Here is an 18527-nt window from a genome sequence, read left to right as displayed (position 1 = left end):
ATCTTACTGTAGAATGCTTGTGAAATATTTTTAAGCTATACGGTATATTGTAAATAGTTCATGCTCTAACAGCCTACTGACTGCCATGGGGTGTAGAATCTGGAAGTCCTCGGTATAGCAAATGTTTCCTTACGGAACTTAATAATGTACACCGTCCAAAGACTACGAAACAAGGAAAGATAATAAATAGCTGAAATAGTGGTTTTGGGTTAGAACGCCGTCAAAATAGAATGCATTGGGCTTTAACAATTTGTGACAGCTGGAAACAAGTGTTTGTAAGATTTATAAAAGCTAATATAAGAAACTATACACGCAGTTGCCATGATGTCATTGTGCAAATAATAATACGTCAGAATTTTTGTGGGGAAACCTCAACATTTTGATTTTGGATCGCACCATGACCTCGTAAGTAAGTGTAACAGAGCACTGTCTACCTTAACTATCGATGGGTTACACATTGGGAAACACCGTAGCAAACTAGCATTTTAAACTGTTTCAAATACAGACTTTGTAAGGTACTGCTAAAGATATATTGTCTAATTTTTGTCCGCCGCTTGCGCGTGCCCTTACTCGAAGGCGGAAGTAATAGTGGGACTTCTCTCTTGCTCTGACGACGCTGTTGTCAATTTCAAAATGCGACGATCTTTGTGATCTGCAGTACATAGCTAAAACAAAAACAAACAAAAAAAAAACGTTGCTGAATAATATTACAGTTCACTACATATTTATTTTGTGCGTTCGTAATCTATTAGCAGTAGCAGTTGTGAATTATTGGTCGGGAGAGCAGACTTAGGAGCCCAACTTCTAAATGCAACATGCTAGGTTAACTTTTAGTATTGTGGTAGACGTTTTGGAGTTGTTTTGGTAACCAAACCCGGCGATTGTCAATGACTTTGACAACATGGAAACTAGCGAGTTGCCAAATGAAGTGCTTTGTCTGAAATTAGCTTTTTGCTTGTTGACTAAAGGTGTTTGACATGTAGCAGCGTTACGCAGTTGCTGTGACAGCTGAATCGACTGTTCTGTAATGAATGCAGAGAGGCAAGAAGTCAAAGTAAAACGAGTTTCCTCCAGGAAGAGGTCGATAGACAACCTCAAGTGTCTTCTGACACCCGCCACGAAGAGAGGTGGGGGGCCCTGTTTACAGCAATGTCCCCAGAACCGAAGGGTCAGCAGCATCATGGCTGATGGACAAGAAGCGGAGGTATGTTGTCCCAACATGAGTCTCAGTAGAAGTCCTTTCATCGGATAAACAATAAGCAAGTTGTTGGGCAATCTCAACATTCTGTACAAAATGTGTGCGTTAAAGCTATAATTCCTATATTTATAGAATCCACTCGATGTGAAATATGGTGGGTGTGTTCCTTTTTGTTTTAATTACAATGTGTCATATCCTTCCAACTGCACCTTTTTCCGTATTTTAAAATGCGCTGTCAGATAATCTGTTCTTCCCACTGTTAAGTAAGAGAGCTGATGTACTGTACTGGTTTTTAACCAAGATTTGATGTCAGAATTCAAGCTTACAGGGTCAAAAGGGAAATTAAGTTTTTTTTCAGGAGCACACTGCAAAACAAGATATCAACAACTTATTTTATGGTCAGTTGTGTTAGTCCAGGCAAAGTATAATAATAATCACTTAAAAAGAAAAATAAATAGGTTTTCAGATAATGGAAATTAATGTATTAGATATGCATGCATTGACTGAAAGAGAGTATGGTAATGTCATTTATTAGTCAAAATAATTTCTTTATTTAAAAAAAAAAAAAAAATGATTATAACACAAGATATTTTATTAAGGGGAAAAGGGTGACACTAATTATTAGAGACCATCAATGAAAAACTAATAATGTCAGTTAGGTCACTGTTTTTGTTTTGTTTTTGCATGCTGTCATCTGAGAGTGCTTGTGTTTGTTCTCCAGTACTGCAGTGACAACGAGGATTTGTTTGGCGACTATGACAGTTTCCTGGAGGACAGCTCTGTCTTAGCAAAGCTGGACGATGCAGAGCAAAACGCACGGCAGCATGACATCCAGCCCTCGGTTCACAGCAATGCTGTGGTCCATCCCAACCCCGAATCTCTGCAGCCATCAGAGAAAGACCCGGAGAAGAAGCAGGCCTGTGGCAATACTCTGACTGACTCCATCCTGGACGCTCTCGGAGATGAGCCCTTTGAGGACGTTCCAGCCAGCCAGCTTCAGTTTCAGGAGCAGGTTCTCCAGAGCGTTAAGAGGAGCAGGCTGCAGGATGAAGATAAAACCTCCACACCTTTCAGAGCCGCTGGTGGGAACTCTGAGACGGCACCGGAAGCAAACACGGAAGGCAGGACCAAGAAGCTCACCAAGGCCAGGAAGAGCATGGCCGAGCAGCTGAAGAGGACGATGCTCTGCAACGCAGCTTCTCCTGCCGTTCTGTCCCGGAGCGTCACATTAAAGGAAGCCGTAGTGTCGGAGGAGATCAGCGTTGCCATGCAGGCCATGGAAACCATATCCACTGAGACACCTGACCTCGGGCCCTTCTTTGGACTCCCCTCCAAAGTAAAAGACTTAATGTACACGCTGAAAGGAATCAAGAGTTTATACGGTGATGAACAGTTTTGCCTTTTTTTTTTTTTATGTCTTCAGTAATGTATATTTTAGTTATATTTGGGCTGTAGGGTAAATGTAAGCATGCGTACAAGATTTCATACATGTTTATGTATAATATCTTGTATAATATACCAGACAAGCTGTAATGGGATCACTCCAAATGAAGTTATTTTTTCCCTCTCTCTCATTTATCCGAGTTTGTGAATTAAAATGTTTCTCTGATTATTTTAACACGCTAATGCTAAATATTTTTGTTTTGGTCTCCCTCCTTCAGATTGGCAGGAGACGTGTCTGAACCTGGACTGTGTTCAGGCGAGGAAGAACCTGATCTACTCTCTCCCCACCAGTGGAGGGAAAACCCTGGTGGCGGAGATCCTCATCCTCAGAGAGCTGCTGTGCAGGAAGAAGGACTGCCTGTTCATCCTGCCGTACATTTCCCTGGTGCAGGAGAAGGTGCTGCAACACTACAGGAAACAGTGCTTGCACTGTAAAGTAGCTCTAGTTGTAAAGTAGTTCTAGTTGCCTCTACATTGTGACACGATGAATACCTTCCAGTGGTTGGGAGATCGATGAATTTGAACTCCAGCAATAAAATACGTTTTTATTATTAAATGCTGCAAGAAACGGCCGTTTTAATATAGTTGTAGAAAGTGAAAGCCATTACATCATCTTACGTGTAAACATAGGATGATGTAAAGGTTTCCTATTATCATTTTAGTGACCTTGCATAACAACAGCGGTTGTTACCTGCAAATGTGACTAATTGAGCCTTTAACTGTTTTGTAGGTGCGTGGGCTGGCGAGCTTTGGCCTGGAGCTGGACTTCATGGTGGAGGAATACGCCGGCAGCAAGGGCAAGTTCCCCCCGGTGAAGCGCAGGAACAAAGTGTCGCTCTACATCGCGACCATTGAGAAAGCCCACAGCCTCGTCAACTCCCTGATAGAGTGCGGCAGGATAGAGAACCTGGGCCTAGTGGTGGTGGATGAGGTACGAAAAATATGATGCTTTTTTTTTTTTTTTGGTAATCAAGATGGGGTGAAAGGCTTATGGTTTGATGTTTGTGCGCAGCTTCACATGCTGGGTGACGGCAGCAGAGGGTCTGTGATTGAAATGACCCTGGCCAAAGTTCTCTACATGAGCAGTAAGAGTCGTCGCTTCACTGGTTAACCTGAAAAATAACAACAACAACAACAACAACAACAAATACTCCTTCTTTGTTCCCCCCCAGAGACGACTCAGGTCATTGGGATGAGCGCCACCCTGGGGAACATCAAAGACCTGCAGACGTTTCTGAGGGCTGAAAATTACACCAACGACTTCAGGCCTGTGAGTGATTCTGAAACGTTTTACGTCACCTCAACGCACTGCCAGCCGTTTCTCAGAGTATGCTGCTTAAAGAAGTTAATTGAAACTAAAAATAGCTGCGATTTGAAAACAAAAATTCATGTTTCAAATCAAAAATTCAAGTAACGATGTTCACACAATCCTCAATGTGTGTTAACCAGTCATATAAATGTAAAGCCTGTCAGAACAGCCTTATAATGAACTAGCCAACCCTGATCTGCTGGTGAATTATTCCATTAGACACACAGACAAATTTGGATCTCAGTGTGAATCAACTGGCTGCTGTCTTGATGTATATGACTTTGAAAACAAAACATGAATTGCTCAGGTCCAGCTAAAGGAGTACGTTAAGCTACGGGACACCATCTACGAGGTGGAGCCAAAGGAAGAGGAGTGTTTCCGATTCTCGCGTCTTCTCAACTTTAAAGTGAGTTCAGCGCTCACTGATGGTTTTTATGTCATTGTTGTCTTCTTTTCACTTGCTTCTTTGTTTTAAAAGTGGTGACGCTCAAGTGTTAAAGGCCACTGCAGAGCTTCTGAGCTGATACAGTTTTGGAGAAAAAATAAAAAATAAAAATAAAAACACATGGCACTTACAACCATCAATATTATCCTAGAGGACTTTTGACTTTTAGCAACATTTGAGATGCTGACAGGGAAAATATGAATTGTGTGTCGTTAGTACTCGAGTTCCATGCAGAAAATAGACCCGGACCACATCATCGCTCTGGTGGCGGAGGTCATTCCGACACATTCATGCCTGGTCTTCTGCCCCACCAAGAAGAACTGTGAGAACGTTGCCGTGATGATCTGCAAGTACCTCAAAGAGTGAGTTGACCTCTCGCAGACTTTCTGACCTTTCTGTCTCTCTCCTTACGGTGCCAGCAACTTGTTTTGGATCCTTATTATTTATTTTTGCTATTTCAGAGAGTTCCTCCGGCACAAGGAGGACAAGAAAGCGGTCCTCCTCAGGGAGCTGAAGGACAGCGGCAACGGCTCGGTGTGTCCGGTGCTCAGGAAGACGGTGCCGTATGGTTTGGCCTATCACCACAGTGGACTGACCTCAGAGGAGAGGAAACTGGTGGAGGAGGCCTACTCCAGTGGGGTCCTGTGTCTGCTCACCTGCACCTCCACCCTGGCTGCAGGGGTCAACCTCCCTGCTCGCAGGTTAGTCACTGATGGAGTGAATTGCTAGAATGCACCTATTGGTGCTATTTGGCCACTCACCTGGGCAACCCAGCTAGGGGTGATCCACCACCGACTTGGTTTTAACTGGCCCTGCAGAACCACCTTTGAAATCCACAGCCACCTTGAAGGCTTTTTTAGCAGCTTGAATGATGTTGGAGACATTACTATTACATTACGTTACATAACCTTAAAAACCTGAAAACTAGATTAATTAATGAGATATTTTGTTTCCATCTACTGGATGGGGGCCATCAAACGAGAAAGTGTAAAATAACAAAGAAAGAAAAAATGATTCCCCCAGTAAATTACAAATAAGACAGAAATATAAAAGAAAACCAGATGGATTTTTAAACGCCACTTCACCGTTTTTGTCCTTCAGTGCTTTTAAATTACAAGCTGCAATTCTGCATGCAAGCTCATGATGGAATATTTTTGAAAAGCATCCTCAACCCTGACTCAGTCTGAAAATTACTGTGTTTTGACCTCTGCGTCTTTAAACCAGAGTCATTCTGCGCTCGCCGTACGTGGCCACGGACTTCCTGAAGAGGAGCCAGTACAAGCAGATGGTCGGACGGGCCGGTCGAGCTGGGATTGACACTGTGGGAGAGAGCATCCTCATCCTTCAAGACAAGGACAGGGACATGGTGAGCGCGCTCACGGCGCATCCAGTGGAGCTGCAGGGTACTGCAGGGATTTAGATTTGGTTAAAAATCGCCATAACATACCGCAGATTACATTTTTAAAATGTTTTATATGCGTTTTCCTTCAGTGATCTGTTTCCCCTGACAGGCCAAATCCCTCGTGAGCGCCCCAATGGAAAACTGTTTCAGCAACCTGATGCATAACGATGGAAAGGGCCTCCTGAGCCTCATCCTGTCCCTTATTGGACTGAATGTAAATCGCCATCATCACGGTCAAACTGGAGCGCGTGTCCCTGGCACTCTATCTTCTCAGTGCAGTTCAGTTCAGAGCGCTTTTTTTGTTGCAGATCACCACCTCGCTGGAGCAGGTGAGGGAGTTCCTGAAGGGGACGCTGCTGTATGTCCAGCAGGGGCACCTGTGTGCTCAGAAGAGTATATGGGAGGAGGTGCAGCAGTGTGTGGACCTGTTACAGGACAAAGGTCTCATCACGGTCACCATGGACTCGCACGGGCAAACTATGCAGGTCACCAAGCTGGGAAAAGCTACTTATAAAGGTGAGTGAGTGCTTTATTTGGTACGTCTTTGTCATAGAATTTGCCCTTGGACCACACATAGACAGTATTAAGTCATATTATATTTTAAAAGACGCCTTTATCTCCCAACCTTCAGTTAAAAAAAAAAAAAAAAAAAAAAAGATTTCTCAAATAATTAGGTGCCGTTCTTCCAGAATGATGTCTGCCAAGCAACCAACCAAGCTGCTCATAGAAAACTTCTCACAGTATATTTTTGATGACCCTTCTGTGTGTATGACTGCTGTTCTCAAACATGCTTTGGTCCACAGGCTCAGTGGATCTGACCTACAGCGACGTGCTGTACAAAGATCTCTCCATAGGCCTGGATGGTCTGCTGCTCAATAGTTACCTCCACCTGGTCTACCTGGTCACGCCATACGATATCATTTCGCAGTGCAAGCCTGACTGGATGACGTACTTCAGACAGGTACGGAGCCAGCGTGAGACTCTGCAGTCAGCCTGAATCAACCTGATTGCAAACCAGCGGGTTTTTTCTCGTGCCACAGTTCAGCCTCCTGTCTGTTGCGGAGCAGAAGATGTCTGCGGCCGTCGGCGTGCCCGAGAGTTTCGTCGCGAGGAAAGCCGCAGGGCAAACGGTGAAGAAGGTACGGTTTGCTTCAAATTCTACTGAAGCTTTTTTTCTACTTTGACGATCAGCCCACAAAGACACTCACAATGGATTTGTTTGAAAATGTTTGATTGCAGCATGACTAGCTGCTAGCATAGCACAGATTCCGTGACCTGCCGCATTTCATTACGCCAATTTAGGTGTGCAAAGAATAGAAATAAATGGAATGCAAATGCATGGTAAACTGAGCATTGAGATTGATGTCCTTCCTCATTGGTACAAAACACAAGGACTGAGTGAGGTGACAGAACTGAAAATTGGAGAATGTGTTGTTTATTTTCCTTTTTTGCAGTTAACTAGTTTAATGCCTCCCTTCACCACAAAGATGTGCTGTGCACTTAATAAAGTCCCTTAAAAATAAAATAATTTAGATAAAAGGGTAAAAAAGAAAAAGAGTGAACTGATGAACCATGATGCATGCCTACATCCATTTTGTGCCCTGGTTTTGCTGGCTTTTGCAGAGTGCGAACATGGAGGTGGTGAGCCGCATGTATTTGGCCCTGGTGCTGTTCACCTTGCTGAAGGAGACAAACCTGTGGAACGTAGCCGAAAAGTTCCAGCTGAGCCGGGGCTTCATCCAGACGCTGCTCAGCTCCTCCTCGGCCTTCTGCTCCTGCGTGCTCCACTTCACGGAGGTATCGGCACAAGTGTTACCTGCGCAGCTTGCTAAACCTTAGACCTGGAGACCGTTGAAACTGGTGAATAGGAACTGCTCTCTCTCTATAATCGCCACAATCAGGAGCTGGAAGAGTTTTGGCCCTTTAAGGCCCTGCTGACGGAGCTGACGCGAAGGCTGAGCTACTGTGTGAGGGCGGAGCTTATCCCTCTGATGGAGGTGGTTGGAGTCATGGAGGTCAGTGTGGAGGTTCAGATAAAAGTGCCTGTGTTTGTTAATACAGTATTAAATCACTAGGATAAAGGTTTAAAACTTACTGAGTTAATTAACTGAATTCTGCAGAATTTCTGAGATCAGCTGAAAACGCAACAAACAACAAGATGAATGAACTGAAATATGACCTGTGAAAAGTTAAAAGTCTCTACTGCTTTTTGGTTGTTAAATGAACAAGGCTAACACCTGTGTGTTGATTATGATTTTGAGCTCCTCTTTCAGTCTCAAAATAATCTCCTGTTTCCCTCGTAGTCACGGGCAAAGCAGCTGCATAACGCTGGCTACAAAACGTTGGCCCACCTGGCCAACGCAGACCCTGCTGCCCTCTGCAAGACCATTGACAACCTTTTCAAGAAACAGGCCAGTCAGATAGTGGCCTCCGCTAAGGTAAGCGCCATGTCACCCAGTCGTCAAAGGCAAAAAGAAGCTTTCGTGTAAGAGGAATAAAATAATTAACACATGAACTATTTGTCCATCAGATGATGTCTCTCTGTGTTCCAGATGCTCGTGAATGAAAAAGCTGCAGCACTCCAAGAGGAAGTGGACGATCTGCTCATGATCCCTTTGGATCTGCCTACTCCTTCAGAGACAGACAAACTAGCTTGACTTTTTTTTTACAGAGAGGTTTTATTGTCTTTGTTAAAAAAATATATATATATAATTAAAAAATGGCAATTTTTAATTTGCTTGTATTGACCATCTTATGAGAATACCAGTAGTGTGTAATTATAATTTATTGGACATGAAGTGTATGTCTTTCGATTTTTTTTTTTTAACAAAGAGGACTTCAAATAAATGCAACATCTTCCAAAAATTAGAATCCTCTCATTTCTTGCACTAGAGTTTGGTTCCCCGACAGCATGACTTCTGGCTCTCCACCAGAGGGCAGCACAAGATATAAATTGGTCCTTGCACTGCGGTGCGGCGTCTACAGAATTGTATTGCGGATGTTTTGGTTTTGCAATTCCTCGAATCAGGCGGATAACAACCCCATGAGGATTGTGGGCCACAAAATGGATACTTTCACATGTTTATCGACGAATAACTGTTAGAGCACAGATCATGCATTTGTAGCACGATATTTTGATGTCACACGAGCACATTAATAATATATTCCACTGTGTCTTGAAGAAAAGGCTGTGTTTTAGTGAGAATATTCCCAAGACGCTGAAATGCATTATCATGTTTTATTTAGTCCTCCAATATGAATGGCTCCTTTTAATTTTGAGGTGTTTCGCAAATCAACCGGAAATTGATATGCCCTGACATCAATTATTTGTCATGTCATTTTTGTACTTCTCACCTTTTTTTTTTTTTTTTTTTTACTATTATCATTTTTTACTATTTTGAAATGACCAGACAACAATAAGTTCCCCTCCAACTCCCCAACCCCACCTTCCTACATTAACAAGCCTGCCGGAACTGAGCTAACCGTGTGAAAAACGCGTCGCCCCTCGGTCCTGTTGTAAACACAGTCACACGCGCCGGGAGGAAGCGGTGAAAGGAAGTGCTGAGCAATGCGCTCCGGGGCTCGACTCGAACCGCCGGCGCAGTCATGATGAGCGCCGCGGGGCTGGTGGTGGTTCTCTTGTCTCTTCTCCACTGCCGCGCTAATGGAGTTTCCGCGGAGGGGACACCGGAGCCCAACTCGACGCGTGTCGCGGACGCCGCCGTGTCGGTGGATCTGTCGGCAGCGAGCGGCCGGGTGGACCAGCGCTTCCTGTCCGTCACCATCGACGCCAGCCTGGCTTCGGACGAGATGTTCATGTACCTTCTCGGGTTGGTTTCCTGCGACGCGGTCATTGAAGCCAGCAGAGTTGGCGGCTTTATGTTTTTTTATTTGTTTATTTATTTATTTTGTTTATTTTGTTTTTTTTAACTACTTCTCCCTAATCCCGTTACCGTCGAGTCCGGTTAATGTGCCTTGATCTGCCGCCGCTAACTTCCATTTAAAGCCGCTTAAATCCTCTCAACTCCCGAGTGATCATCCCACAGTGAGATGAGTTATTCCCCTCAGCACCGAGGAGGAAGCTGTGTGCTGAAATAATGCGCTGATTGGATTTGTCTCCTTTTTTTTTTTTTTTTTTTTTTTGCAGCGTTGCTCTAACTAGCGCCTCTGTTTGGGCTTTTTAGCAGATTACACAACAGCTACAACAACAACAACAATAAAAAGCTGTCAAACAAGTTGGTATCAAATTCTGACGCTTTATTTAAGTCCACCCGGACCTCCCAGACTCCACTACAGCAGACTTGATTGATTATCTATCAAAATAGTTCAGTTTACAGCCTTTATTTACTGTTGGTGTACCTGACAGATGTTACCGGAAAGGGACCCAAACACCAGGTAATCTCTGTCTAGGGAAGGTTCACATTCACCTGGGGCTGGTTCTGTGACATTCTCCAGTCTTGTGCCAACTTATGTTTTGTGGCACTTTTGAACACTCCTCTTGTATTGACCCTGTGGAGGAGAGCCAGGCCACCTACTCGCTATTCCTCTGCCCAGGGGGTTGAATGGAGGCAGTGAGCAACCGTTGAGCATCAACTCTCCAGGGTTTGCTTTGGTCCGGGCAGCGACAGCATTACTGTCATTCTTGCCCATACTACACAACATCAACAGTTTCTGTGTTTGTTGTGGTCATGATATGTGTCCAGAAGTCTCGAACTGGACTCAAAAGAAACGAGAACGGTGCCCATCCTGGGTAATTGTTTCTCGGGTTGAGGTTGGACCTATGGACGTCATTAAAATCAATCTGTTGATGGTCTGGATCTTTGGAAGCACAAACTATCAAAACCATTTCTTATCCCTATCAGAGGGCTTCCTGGTGGATGTTTGAAGCATTCCATGGTGTAGCGGAGGCGTGCAAAGCGTCGGACATGCCTTCACTTCCCATTTCTGCGCCCTCTGTCCCCACTAATAAAATACAACTATTTTGTGTGTAATCTGGAGCCGCAAGCCTCATCTTCTGATTGCATTAATATCTTTAATTCTTTTTCAATGTGTTTTGCACATGCTTACGTCCCCACCTGCTGTTGACACATTTGCTCTGCGTTTGCTTTCTCAAGCTCTCCAAAGTTACGGACGTTGGCAAGAGGTTTAACTCCAGGTTTTTTAAGATTTGGTGGGACCAGACAAGACTTCATGGTGTTCAACCCTCAGAGGCGCCTGTCCAGCTCAGCTTTCACCGCAGGTGATACAAGTGATACAAGATTTACAAAATTAACCTCAGTCGTACAATGTTCACATTGTTGTGTTCTGGTGCATTTCCATCCCATGGATCATGGATGGATGGATGGATAGTGAAATAATTTCATGTAAAATCTTCTCTTCTTGTGCGTTAGAACCATCCTGTGACAAGCTGGAGTTGCCGCCATGGCTTGAGCAGAAGCTGAAGAGCGACTGGGATAAACAACAAGTCATCCTGATGAACGAAAACATGCAGAGGAAGTTCAAGAGAGTGAAGTTCACCGGTACGAGTTGTCAGACTCTGCCCACTCCTTGTTTGTTTTTTTTGCGACCTCAAATTTGACTACATACGGTTAAACTTGGCTTTATGCAGTGTTTAAGTGACGCACTGCAATAGTCTAGAGAGCTGTCGATCGGTCAGTATTTCTTGGACTGACTTCTGTGCTTTCCTTCCGGTGACAGAGTACACGGTGGATTTGCTTTACTCCTTCACCAACTGCTCAGGACTGGACCTCATCTTTGGGCTGAACGCTCTGCTCAGGACGTCTGACAACAGCTGGAACAGCAGCAATGCCCGCTCACTGCTGCAGTACTGTGAATCCAGACAGTACACTATGTCCTGGGAGCTGGGCAACGGTACACAAATGCAAATGGGTTTTTAACAACAGTCCAAGGTTTTCTTAGAAAACTGCTTAGAAACTCGAAATTCAAAAAAATTGAAGTTACATAAAATGAGAAAATATGCTCCATTATCCCTCACTTTCAAAGTTATACCAATTGTTAAATGCTGCCTCTGTGATTAGTTTTCGCTTCAGTGTTTTGTCATGTGAGTGATTTAGCAATCCAAGTTAGTCATTATCAAGGACAGTCATTCATTCCCCTAATGGGGACTTTCTGTTCCTGTCGCGCAGAAAGGTTAACAGGAAGTGGGACATAAGAAACCGTTCAATTCGGAGCTGACTCAATGAATCTGACTCAATATTGACTGTTTGCCCTCAGAGCCCAACAGTTTTGAGAAGAAGGCCGGGATTCGAGTGGATGGATATCAGCTGGGACAGGATTTCACCTGTCTGAGAGAGATGATGTCAGACTCTCCCTTTTACCGCAGCGCCAGGCTGTACGGGCCAGATGTAGGTCAGCCGAGAGACCACAGGACAGACCTGCTGGAGGGGTGAGAGGAAACCCTGTTTCCGTCTCTACTGAGCCATTGGAACCCGACAATGAAGGAGAAACGTATTGCATTAACTGTCCTTCGAGTGACATCACATTAAAACTGGGGGGGGGGGGGGTTTCCATGCATATATATCGAAACTAAAACCAAACAACTATCAAAATTGTTCAAGATTTTTTTTTTTTTTGTCTTTGCACTCAGCGAAAAAATAATCAACAGAAGTCATTTTTAGCTTTGTTGGAAAACAATTCTACACCGCTCTGGCGTGAAATTAAAATGTAAAATGTATTTTCTATATAGAACTGCTCCTCACATCTCCTGTCACATGATGAATTGCTCTACCGTTATTGAATCACACTGCTAGTCATTTAATCACAGTCAGCGAGGAGGTGCGAGCCTCGCTTTTGTTCCCTCCCCATGAGTGTCTGCTGTGCAGTTTACTTGCTCTGAGTGCCTGTGGGAATCAAGTCACATGGGTCATTGCAATCCCGGTTTCAACACCCTTTTATTGTCACCGTCAGGTTCCTCGAGGGCGGTGCCGAGGCAGTCGACGCCGTCACCTGGCACCAGTGAGTTTGTAGATAAGGAATGAAAAGATAAGAACTGTTTGCCCTCTTTCAGGTTTACAGTTCCATCCACAGACCGTGCACAGTTAAACTGTAAAACTCTTCTGAAAGTGCCAGCTGCTGTTCCTCAGATTCCTCAATCAATTGAATCCACACTTGTGTTCACCCGCTCTCCCTTTTCTCAGTTACTACGTCAATGGGAGGGACACGTCCTTGGAGGATTTTCTCGATCCTGAGGTTCTCGACTCGTTGGCTTTGAAGACCAACGAAGTCCTGGAGGTAGTAACGTGCGGTGCAACCGGTCACGCGCAAACCAGCGCGGTGGTGTTCGAATTGAGTGTACAGTTGCCTTTTCTGTGACTCAGAGAGTGAACCAGGTGTCCCCCGGCAAGAAGGTGTGGCTGGGAGAGACGAGCTCCGCCTACGGAGGAGGAGCCCTGGGGCTGTCGGACACGTTTGCCGCCGGATTCATGTGAGTTTTTTTCGTGGGCAAAGGTGAATTTTAAACCAGCCAGCTTTACGACATGATCACTGCCAATCACAGGAAATAAAGTGCTTCTTAAAGGATTTGTCATTCACCAGAGCAACAGTTTTGACAACTGGCCTGATGAATGTGAATATTTGCTCTCTTTCTTTTGCTTCTTTTGACTTGGTCATGCATTCAAGACTAGCTAATCTATTTGAGCACAGGGGAAAGAAGCAGTGTTGCAGTTCGAGGCCTTCCTTCCCTAAATGACTGTCAGCAGGAAATCTCAGGAATGCAGTCAATTGAGTTTTCTATAACCAGCATCACCAGACCCGTGACAATCCTTCAAGTATTGCTGTAGCTCATTACCAACTTCACTGTGCTTGCTGCACTTAAAAAAAAAACAACCAACAACACAAAAACCAGAACATTCCTGTAAATGAACTCCTAACGATGCATCAGATTTTCAAAGTGTTTCTCTCATGTGGGTCCACAGGTGGCTGGACAAACTGGGCCTGGCAGCCACTCTGGGCCTGGATGTTGTGATGAGGCAGGTGTTAATTGGTGCTGGCAGTTACCACTTGGTGGACAACAACCTCGACCCACTGCCGGTGAGATTTCTTTGGCTGTTTCCAACACTTTTTTTTAAGCTCTGCATATGTTTTTATGATGTTAAAATTCTCTCTTCTCTTTACTGGTACTTTAAGTGAGGAAGTGTTAGATGGTCCACCATGTAATATTTTGCCTCTTCTGCTCCTTTAAAGTCCATGTTGTATGATTTGGCTGATCTGCTTTCACTTTTCCTTGGCTATCGAAGCTCTAACTGCACGTGTCTACAGCCTGTCTGTTAACTTTCCGAGAAACGTGTCAAGTCTTTCCTTTGCTTCTCTGGTTTTGTCTACCTTTGAGACTGTGTGCCAAGGCACGCAGTTCCGGAGATCAGCTCTTTGTGATGTCACAAAGGGCATCAGTGTTTACAAACACTTGGAAGATCCAACAAAGCCGGAGATTTTGCATACATTTCTGCTGGAGGCTGCAACCAGATGCACGCTTTCTTCAGATCAGTCAAATGTTCATGTTTAAAAAATACATAATGTGGAACTTTTAAAGAGGGTTTTAAATGTATCCAGGCCTCCTCTCACATTCTAAACTCATTAATGATGACATTTATTTCTTTGTTTATTTATTGCCTTTTAATACTTTACCCTTTTAGACTGTCAGAGGACGCTGTTAACACATTACTTAACAAATTATTATTTAATCTTGGCACCACTTTGGTTGAATCTTAGCCAAGTATCCTGCAGAAAGACACAGAATGGAATTATCCACTGACCAGATATCCTTTGCTGCAAAACAGGTGCACGCTCCATTAGATCATTGTTTGGTTTTTGGATGTGTAATCAACCAGCACTACATGGTTCACTTCTCATGTGTCTCGTCTTCTAGGATTATTGGCTCTCTCTGCTGCACAAGAGACTGGTCGGACCGGAGGTCCTGAAAATAAAGCTAATCCCCGTCACTGCCAGGAGTAAATACGTACGGCAGTATCTCCACTGCGCAAACAGAAACAGGTACTGTTGTTCTAGGCGCGTGCTTTATGTTTTTTTTTTTTTTAAAAGACATTGTGCACAAACTTGTTCATCTGCTTCTCAAAGGTACCAAAGCGGAGCGGTTACGCTGATGTCCATGAACTTGAGTAAGAAGCCGTCCAGAATCTCCTTGCCCTCGCCCCTCTCCGCCAGCACAGTGGAGGCTTTTGTGCTGGAGTCCGGGGAGGAAGGGCTCGAGTCCAGGTGCGTTTCAATACAGCCATTTATGAGCCAGTTAGCTGGAAATCTCCTCTGTGTTGTGTGGCAAATAACTATTTCTTACGTGTCACTTAACGTGAAACCTTTTGCTATTGACCTATAGTAGTTGGGCGGGAAAAAATTATTCTCTTCATTTCACCAATATGAGAACTCCTCAGTGATTCAAAACATGAGGTCCAGTCTCCTGGCGGTGGATATTGTCCGCCTTTGGAAACGCAGCTATCATTTTTGTCTTGATGCTGGGAAGCTTCGTTAACTTAGACATAAGCCTGATTATGAGCTAGCATATTACCTACCAAGATAAGCTCCCGGCATCTTTGCTTGTTTTCAAAATTCAAAATGCGTAAGTGTCATCTGGCTCTGATGACACTTGACTTACTTTACCAAACTGCTTAGCAGCAGAGATGCTCGCCCTTGCTTTGCGTTCTCCTCTGCGTCTTCTCTGGGCTTTTCAGTTGCTGCCGGCTGTCAGCAGTTGCTTCCCGGTTTCATCACGACTTAAAGGAAGCCGAATGGTTACAAAACCCAGTGTAATCCTATAGCCAATCAAAAACACTGTATTTTGTAGGAGATGTGGAGAAATTAAGTATTTCAGTGTCTCAGCGTTTGTGCTTAGCAGGCTCGTATCTTGATTTTTCAAAGTAAATCGGAACCTTTAAGTCGTCTGTCATTTAGCCATCTGCTGACCGCCCGTCTCTTCACGAAGGTCTGCCAAACTCAACGGAGAAGTGTTGAAGATGGTGGATGACAAAACTCTCCCTGAGCTTGAAGGACGCCACCAGCCTGCGGCCGGACATCTGGATCTTCCCGCTTACTCGCTGGCCTTCTTCGTGTTTCCAGATGCTCGCGCCACAGGCTGCATCTGACCCCGAGCCACAGGTCGCCGCGGACTCCACCGATGACACGTGTCTGCAGGCCACACCAAGTAGCCTATTACACTCGGAGCAGGACCAAAATGACTTGAACTTTTCAGACGATGGCACTGTTATTTTGTTGGTTTGTTTTTCTTGTTTTCTTCATAGCGGAAGCTGTGGTGTGAAAATATTTGGATAATAAAGTCTATTTTTCATTCCCGTTACACCGAGGAAGCAAAATTTGTTACTTACGCAACTTTTGTTGGACTGTAATATTTTTCAACCCAACAGACAGACCTTGTAAGGGTGTTTTATGTTAGACAAGCTTGTCGCAGATGGTAGTGCAGTGGGTAGCGCAATTGGCCCCTAATGGCAAGGAGGTTTGCAGGTTCTTCCCGCGTCTGTGTGGGTTCTTTGTGGGTGCTGCGACCTCCTCCCGTGCACGGTGGGTGAACTGGTGACTCAAAATGATGCAAACGCCTTGTTTCTCTCTTTGTTAGCCATGTGAAAAACTTGCCCAGGGTGTTCCCTGCCTTCGCTCTGTAATAGGTGGGACAGGCAGGTGGAAACCTGCATTAAATCAGGGGGAAAACAGTTCTTAACTGTACACAGGTGCGTTGCCACATCACACTGATTACGTTACCTCGGTAGCTGAGGTGGCTGTTTGCTTGTTTTATTTACAGAAACAGGCAAATAAAATAAAATAAAAATAACCAGATGCCCTCATTAAAAAAAAAAAGTACTTCCTTGCATGTTGATGGCCTAACCTGACATACCAGCTGGAATCTTTAACGTCTTGCAAAGTTTGACACGTGGTATGAAAGTAGTCAAAAAGTCAAATCAGGCATAAATCTGAGTACTATGTATGTTTAGTAACCTGTCACCGGGGATGCACCAGGCCGCCCGGCACATGGATACAAACATGCAGCCGTTGTCCTCAACACCCCCCATTACTTCCCTGCACCAGCGACCCGACAACCTGAGCTGACCGCTGATGAGTCACATTTGTTTGGCCCATAAGCCCTAACGTGAGTCAGGTTGCTCATTTTAATTTCAGAGTTTGGTTTAGTTCACACTCACGTGGACCGATGCGGTGACACGGCGCACGGATGAAACTGCGTGGAGGATTTGAAGTGCTGAGGGTCAACATTCCAGAGCCGCGGAGGGCGTGTGCGAGCAGGTTGGAGCGGGTGGAGGAAGAAACCACTGGTGTGACGTCGCGACGGCAGTCTCGGCAAGAACGAAAGGAGAGGTTGACAAAGCGCTGGTGAGAGTGAGCGTGAGCGATCTTGTACGGCTCAGAGGCGGCGGCACTGAGGAAAAGACAGGCGGCAAAGATGGAGGTGGCAAAGATCAACATGCCGAGGTTCTCTCTGGGTGCGACTAGGATGGCATTGGGAATGAGTACGTCAGAGCGACAAGTGCACCTTAGACATTTGGAGATAAAGCCAGATAGTTTGGACACGTCCAGAGGACAGATGGTGAATATATTGGTGAAAGGATGCTGAGGGTGGAACTGACAGGCAGGAGGCCTGCAGTAGGATGCAAAGCACAGGGTGAGATGGAGGAAGCAGTTTGCTGAATGAAACAGCCGCACTCATTCCAGGATCCTAACAATTGGCTACACTGGCATATGTCTCAACCCGTGTGTTGACCATAAAGAGAAAAAAAAAACATTCTGTAATGATGAGTTTAAACGAATAAAGACAAAATGTATTCAACTTGTTGGACATGTTGAAACAGTGGTTGAGGCAGTTTGTCCATGGGATGGTGCTAGAGTCATTTTTTTCAGCTCCAGTTTTCATGTCATACACGGATATGCAAATGGTTATTATGAAACCCTTCATTATACAACAACGAACACGGAGAAATCGCCTCTTTAACAATAGGATTGTTGCAGTGGCAGCATCTTGCTGAAAACCATCCAGTGTTAAATAATTCACTGTTACACAACATGCTGCACTAACGCTTGATTGTATTTTTATTCTGCAAAGATCTCATTGCCAATGGCCCATATACTGTATGTATAGCCTATTTGAATACTCCTACTATGTTTATGTAGGTTGTGTACATAAATGTAGAATTTTTTTTTTTTTTTTTTAAACAAAAAACAAAAAACCTTTGATATTTTTCTTGTCTCTGGTGGTGTAGGAACAAGCATGATTATATACGGGACATGAAGGAAAATTATCATTTTTTACAGCGTCCATAATCTGTCTTTAGGAATATAAATTCCCAAGTGTTCAGCCTACATGTAATAATGTGACAAAATGTGTTCTATTCGAGTGTTTGCAGTCTCGTTATCTCGTCAGAATTTTAACAGTAACAACTTTTCAACAACAACACTTTTCATCAACAAAAGCAATAAAAAATATTTTTCTTCGACTGCGTAATTCGGTATGTAAAATAGAAAGCAGCATAATATACACATAAATATATATACACGTTATAATAATTTGCTAACTAAAACGAATGCTTAATTTGAAAAAATAAATAAATAAATAAATAAGTACATAAATAAATAAATAAATAAAACTCGGAATGCCTTATTTTCAGCGCTGCGGTAAACGCAGTCAATGCCTATTGCTTGGTGGACTGTGAACGCATCGCATTAATATCGCATTAATACT

General features: G+C 44.1%; 2 protein-coding genes across 3 annotated transcripts; both read left to right on the top strand.

Annotated features, from left to right (window-relative positions):
* Positions 1-103: 103 nt before the first annotated feature.
* helq (helicase, POLQ like) lies at positions 104-9180 on the top strand. 2 transcript variants are annotated; one of them, XM_076029812.1, is made up of 19 exons: positions 104-315; positions 474-1204; positions 1920-2580; positions 2860-3038; positions 3372-3572; positions 3654-3726; positions 3814-3911; positions 4258-4356; positions 4612-4757; positions 4857-5096; positions 5620-5761; positions 5907-6011; positions 6106-6313; positions 6601-6758; positions 6838-6936; positions 7421-7594; positions 7699-7812; positions 8101-8235; positions 8328-9180. In XM_076029812.1, exons 2-19 carry the CDS (start codon positions 1028-1030, stop codon positions 8361-8363), a joined length of 3045 nt encoding a protein of 1014 aa, XP_075885927.1. In that variant the 5' UTR covers positions 104-315; positions 474-1027; the 3' UTR covers positions 8364-9180. The 2 variants fall into 2 exon arrangements, with proteins under 2 accessions (XP_075885927.1, XP_075885926.1); XM_076029811.1 differs by having other exon boundaries at positions 106-315; positions 8350-9178.
* Positions 9181-9274: 94 nt separating this feature from the next.
* On the top strand, positions 9275-16121 carry hpse (heparanase). The gene is made up of 12 exons (XM_076029813.1): positions 9275-9627; positions 10912-11036; positions 11188-11316; positions 11495-11668; positions 12032-12203; positions 12725-12772; positions 12955-13048; positions 13135-13241; positions 13732-13846; positions 14682-14806; positions 14891-15028; positions 15750-16121. Exons 1-12 carry the CDS (start codon positions 9404-9406, stop codon positions 15907-15909), a joined length of 1611 nt encoding a protein of 536 aa, XP_075885928.1. The 5' UTR covers positions 9275-9403; the 3' UTR covers positions 15910-16121.
* Positions 16122-18527: the final 2406 nt, after the last annotated feature.

Source organism: Nelusetta ayraudi, unplaced genomic scaffold (genome assembly GCF_046127955.1).
Source record: "Nelusetta ayraudi isolate G7.1 ecotype Tasmania unplaced genomic scaffold, CSIRO-AGI_Nayr_v1 ptg000026l, whole genome shotgun sequence".
In the NCBI taxonomy this organism is placed as follows: Eukaryota; Metazoa; Chordata; class Actinopteri; order Tetraodontiformes; family Monacanthidae; genus Nelusetta; species Nelusetta ayraudi.
Note: the sequence above shows the minus strand (reverse complement) of the source record. Positions and strands in the feature narration are given on the sequence as shown.

Bases quoted from the DNA above. Each gene is read 5' to 3' on its own strand.
- helq (XM_076029811.1), top strand. From the start codon at position 1,028: ATGAATGCAGAGAGGCAAGAAGTCAAAGTAAAACGAGTTTCCTCCAGG. The intron at 4,758-4,856 runs GTGAGTTGACCT...TTGCTATTTCAG, and splicing joins ATCTGCAAGTACCTCAAAGA to AGAGTTCCTCCGGCACAAGG. The intron at 7,813-8,100 runs GTCAGTGTGGAG...TTTCCCTCGTAG, and splicing joins AGGTGGTTGGAGTCATGGAG to TCACGGGCAAAGCAGCTGCA.
- hpse (XM_076029813.1), top strand. From the start codon at position 9,404: ATGATGAGCGCCGCGGGGCTGGTGGTGGTTCTCTTGTCTCTTCTCCAC. The intron at 11,669-12,031 runs GTACACAAATGC...GTTTGCCCTCAG, and splicing joins GTCCTGGGAGCTGGGCAACG to AGCCCAACAGTTTTGAGAAG. The intron at 14,807-14,890 runs GTACTGTTGTTC...TGCTTCTCAAAG, and splicing joins CACTGCGCAAACAGAAACAG to GTACCAAAGCGGAGCGGTTA.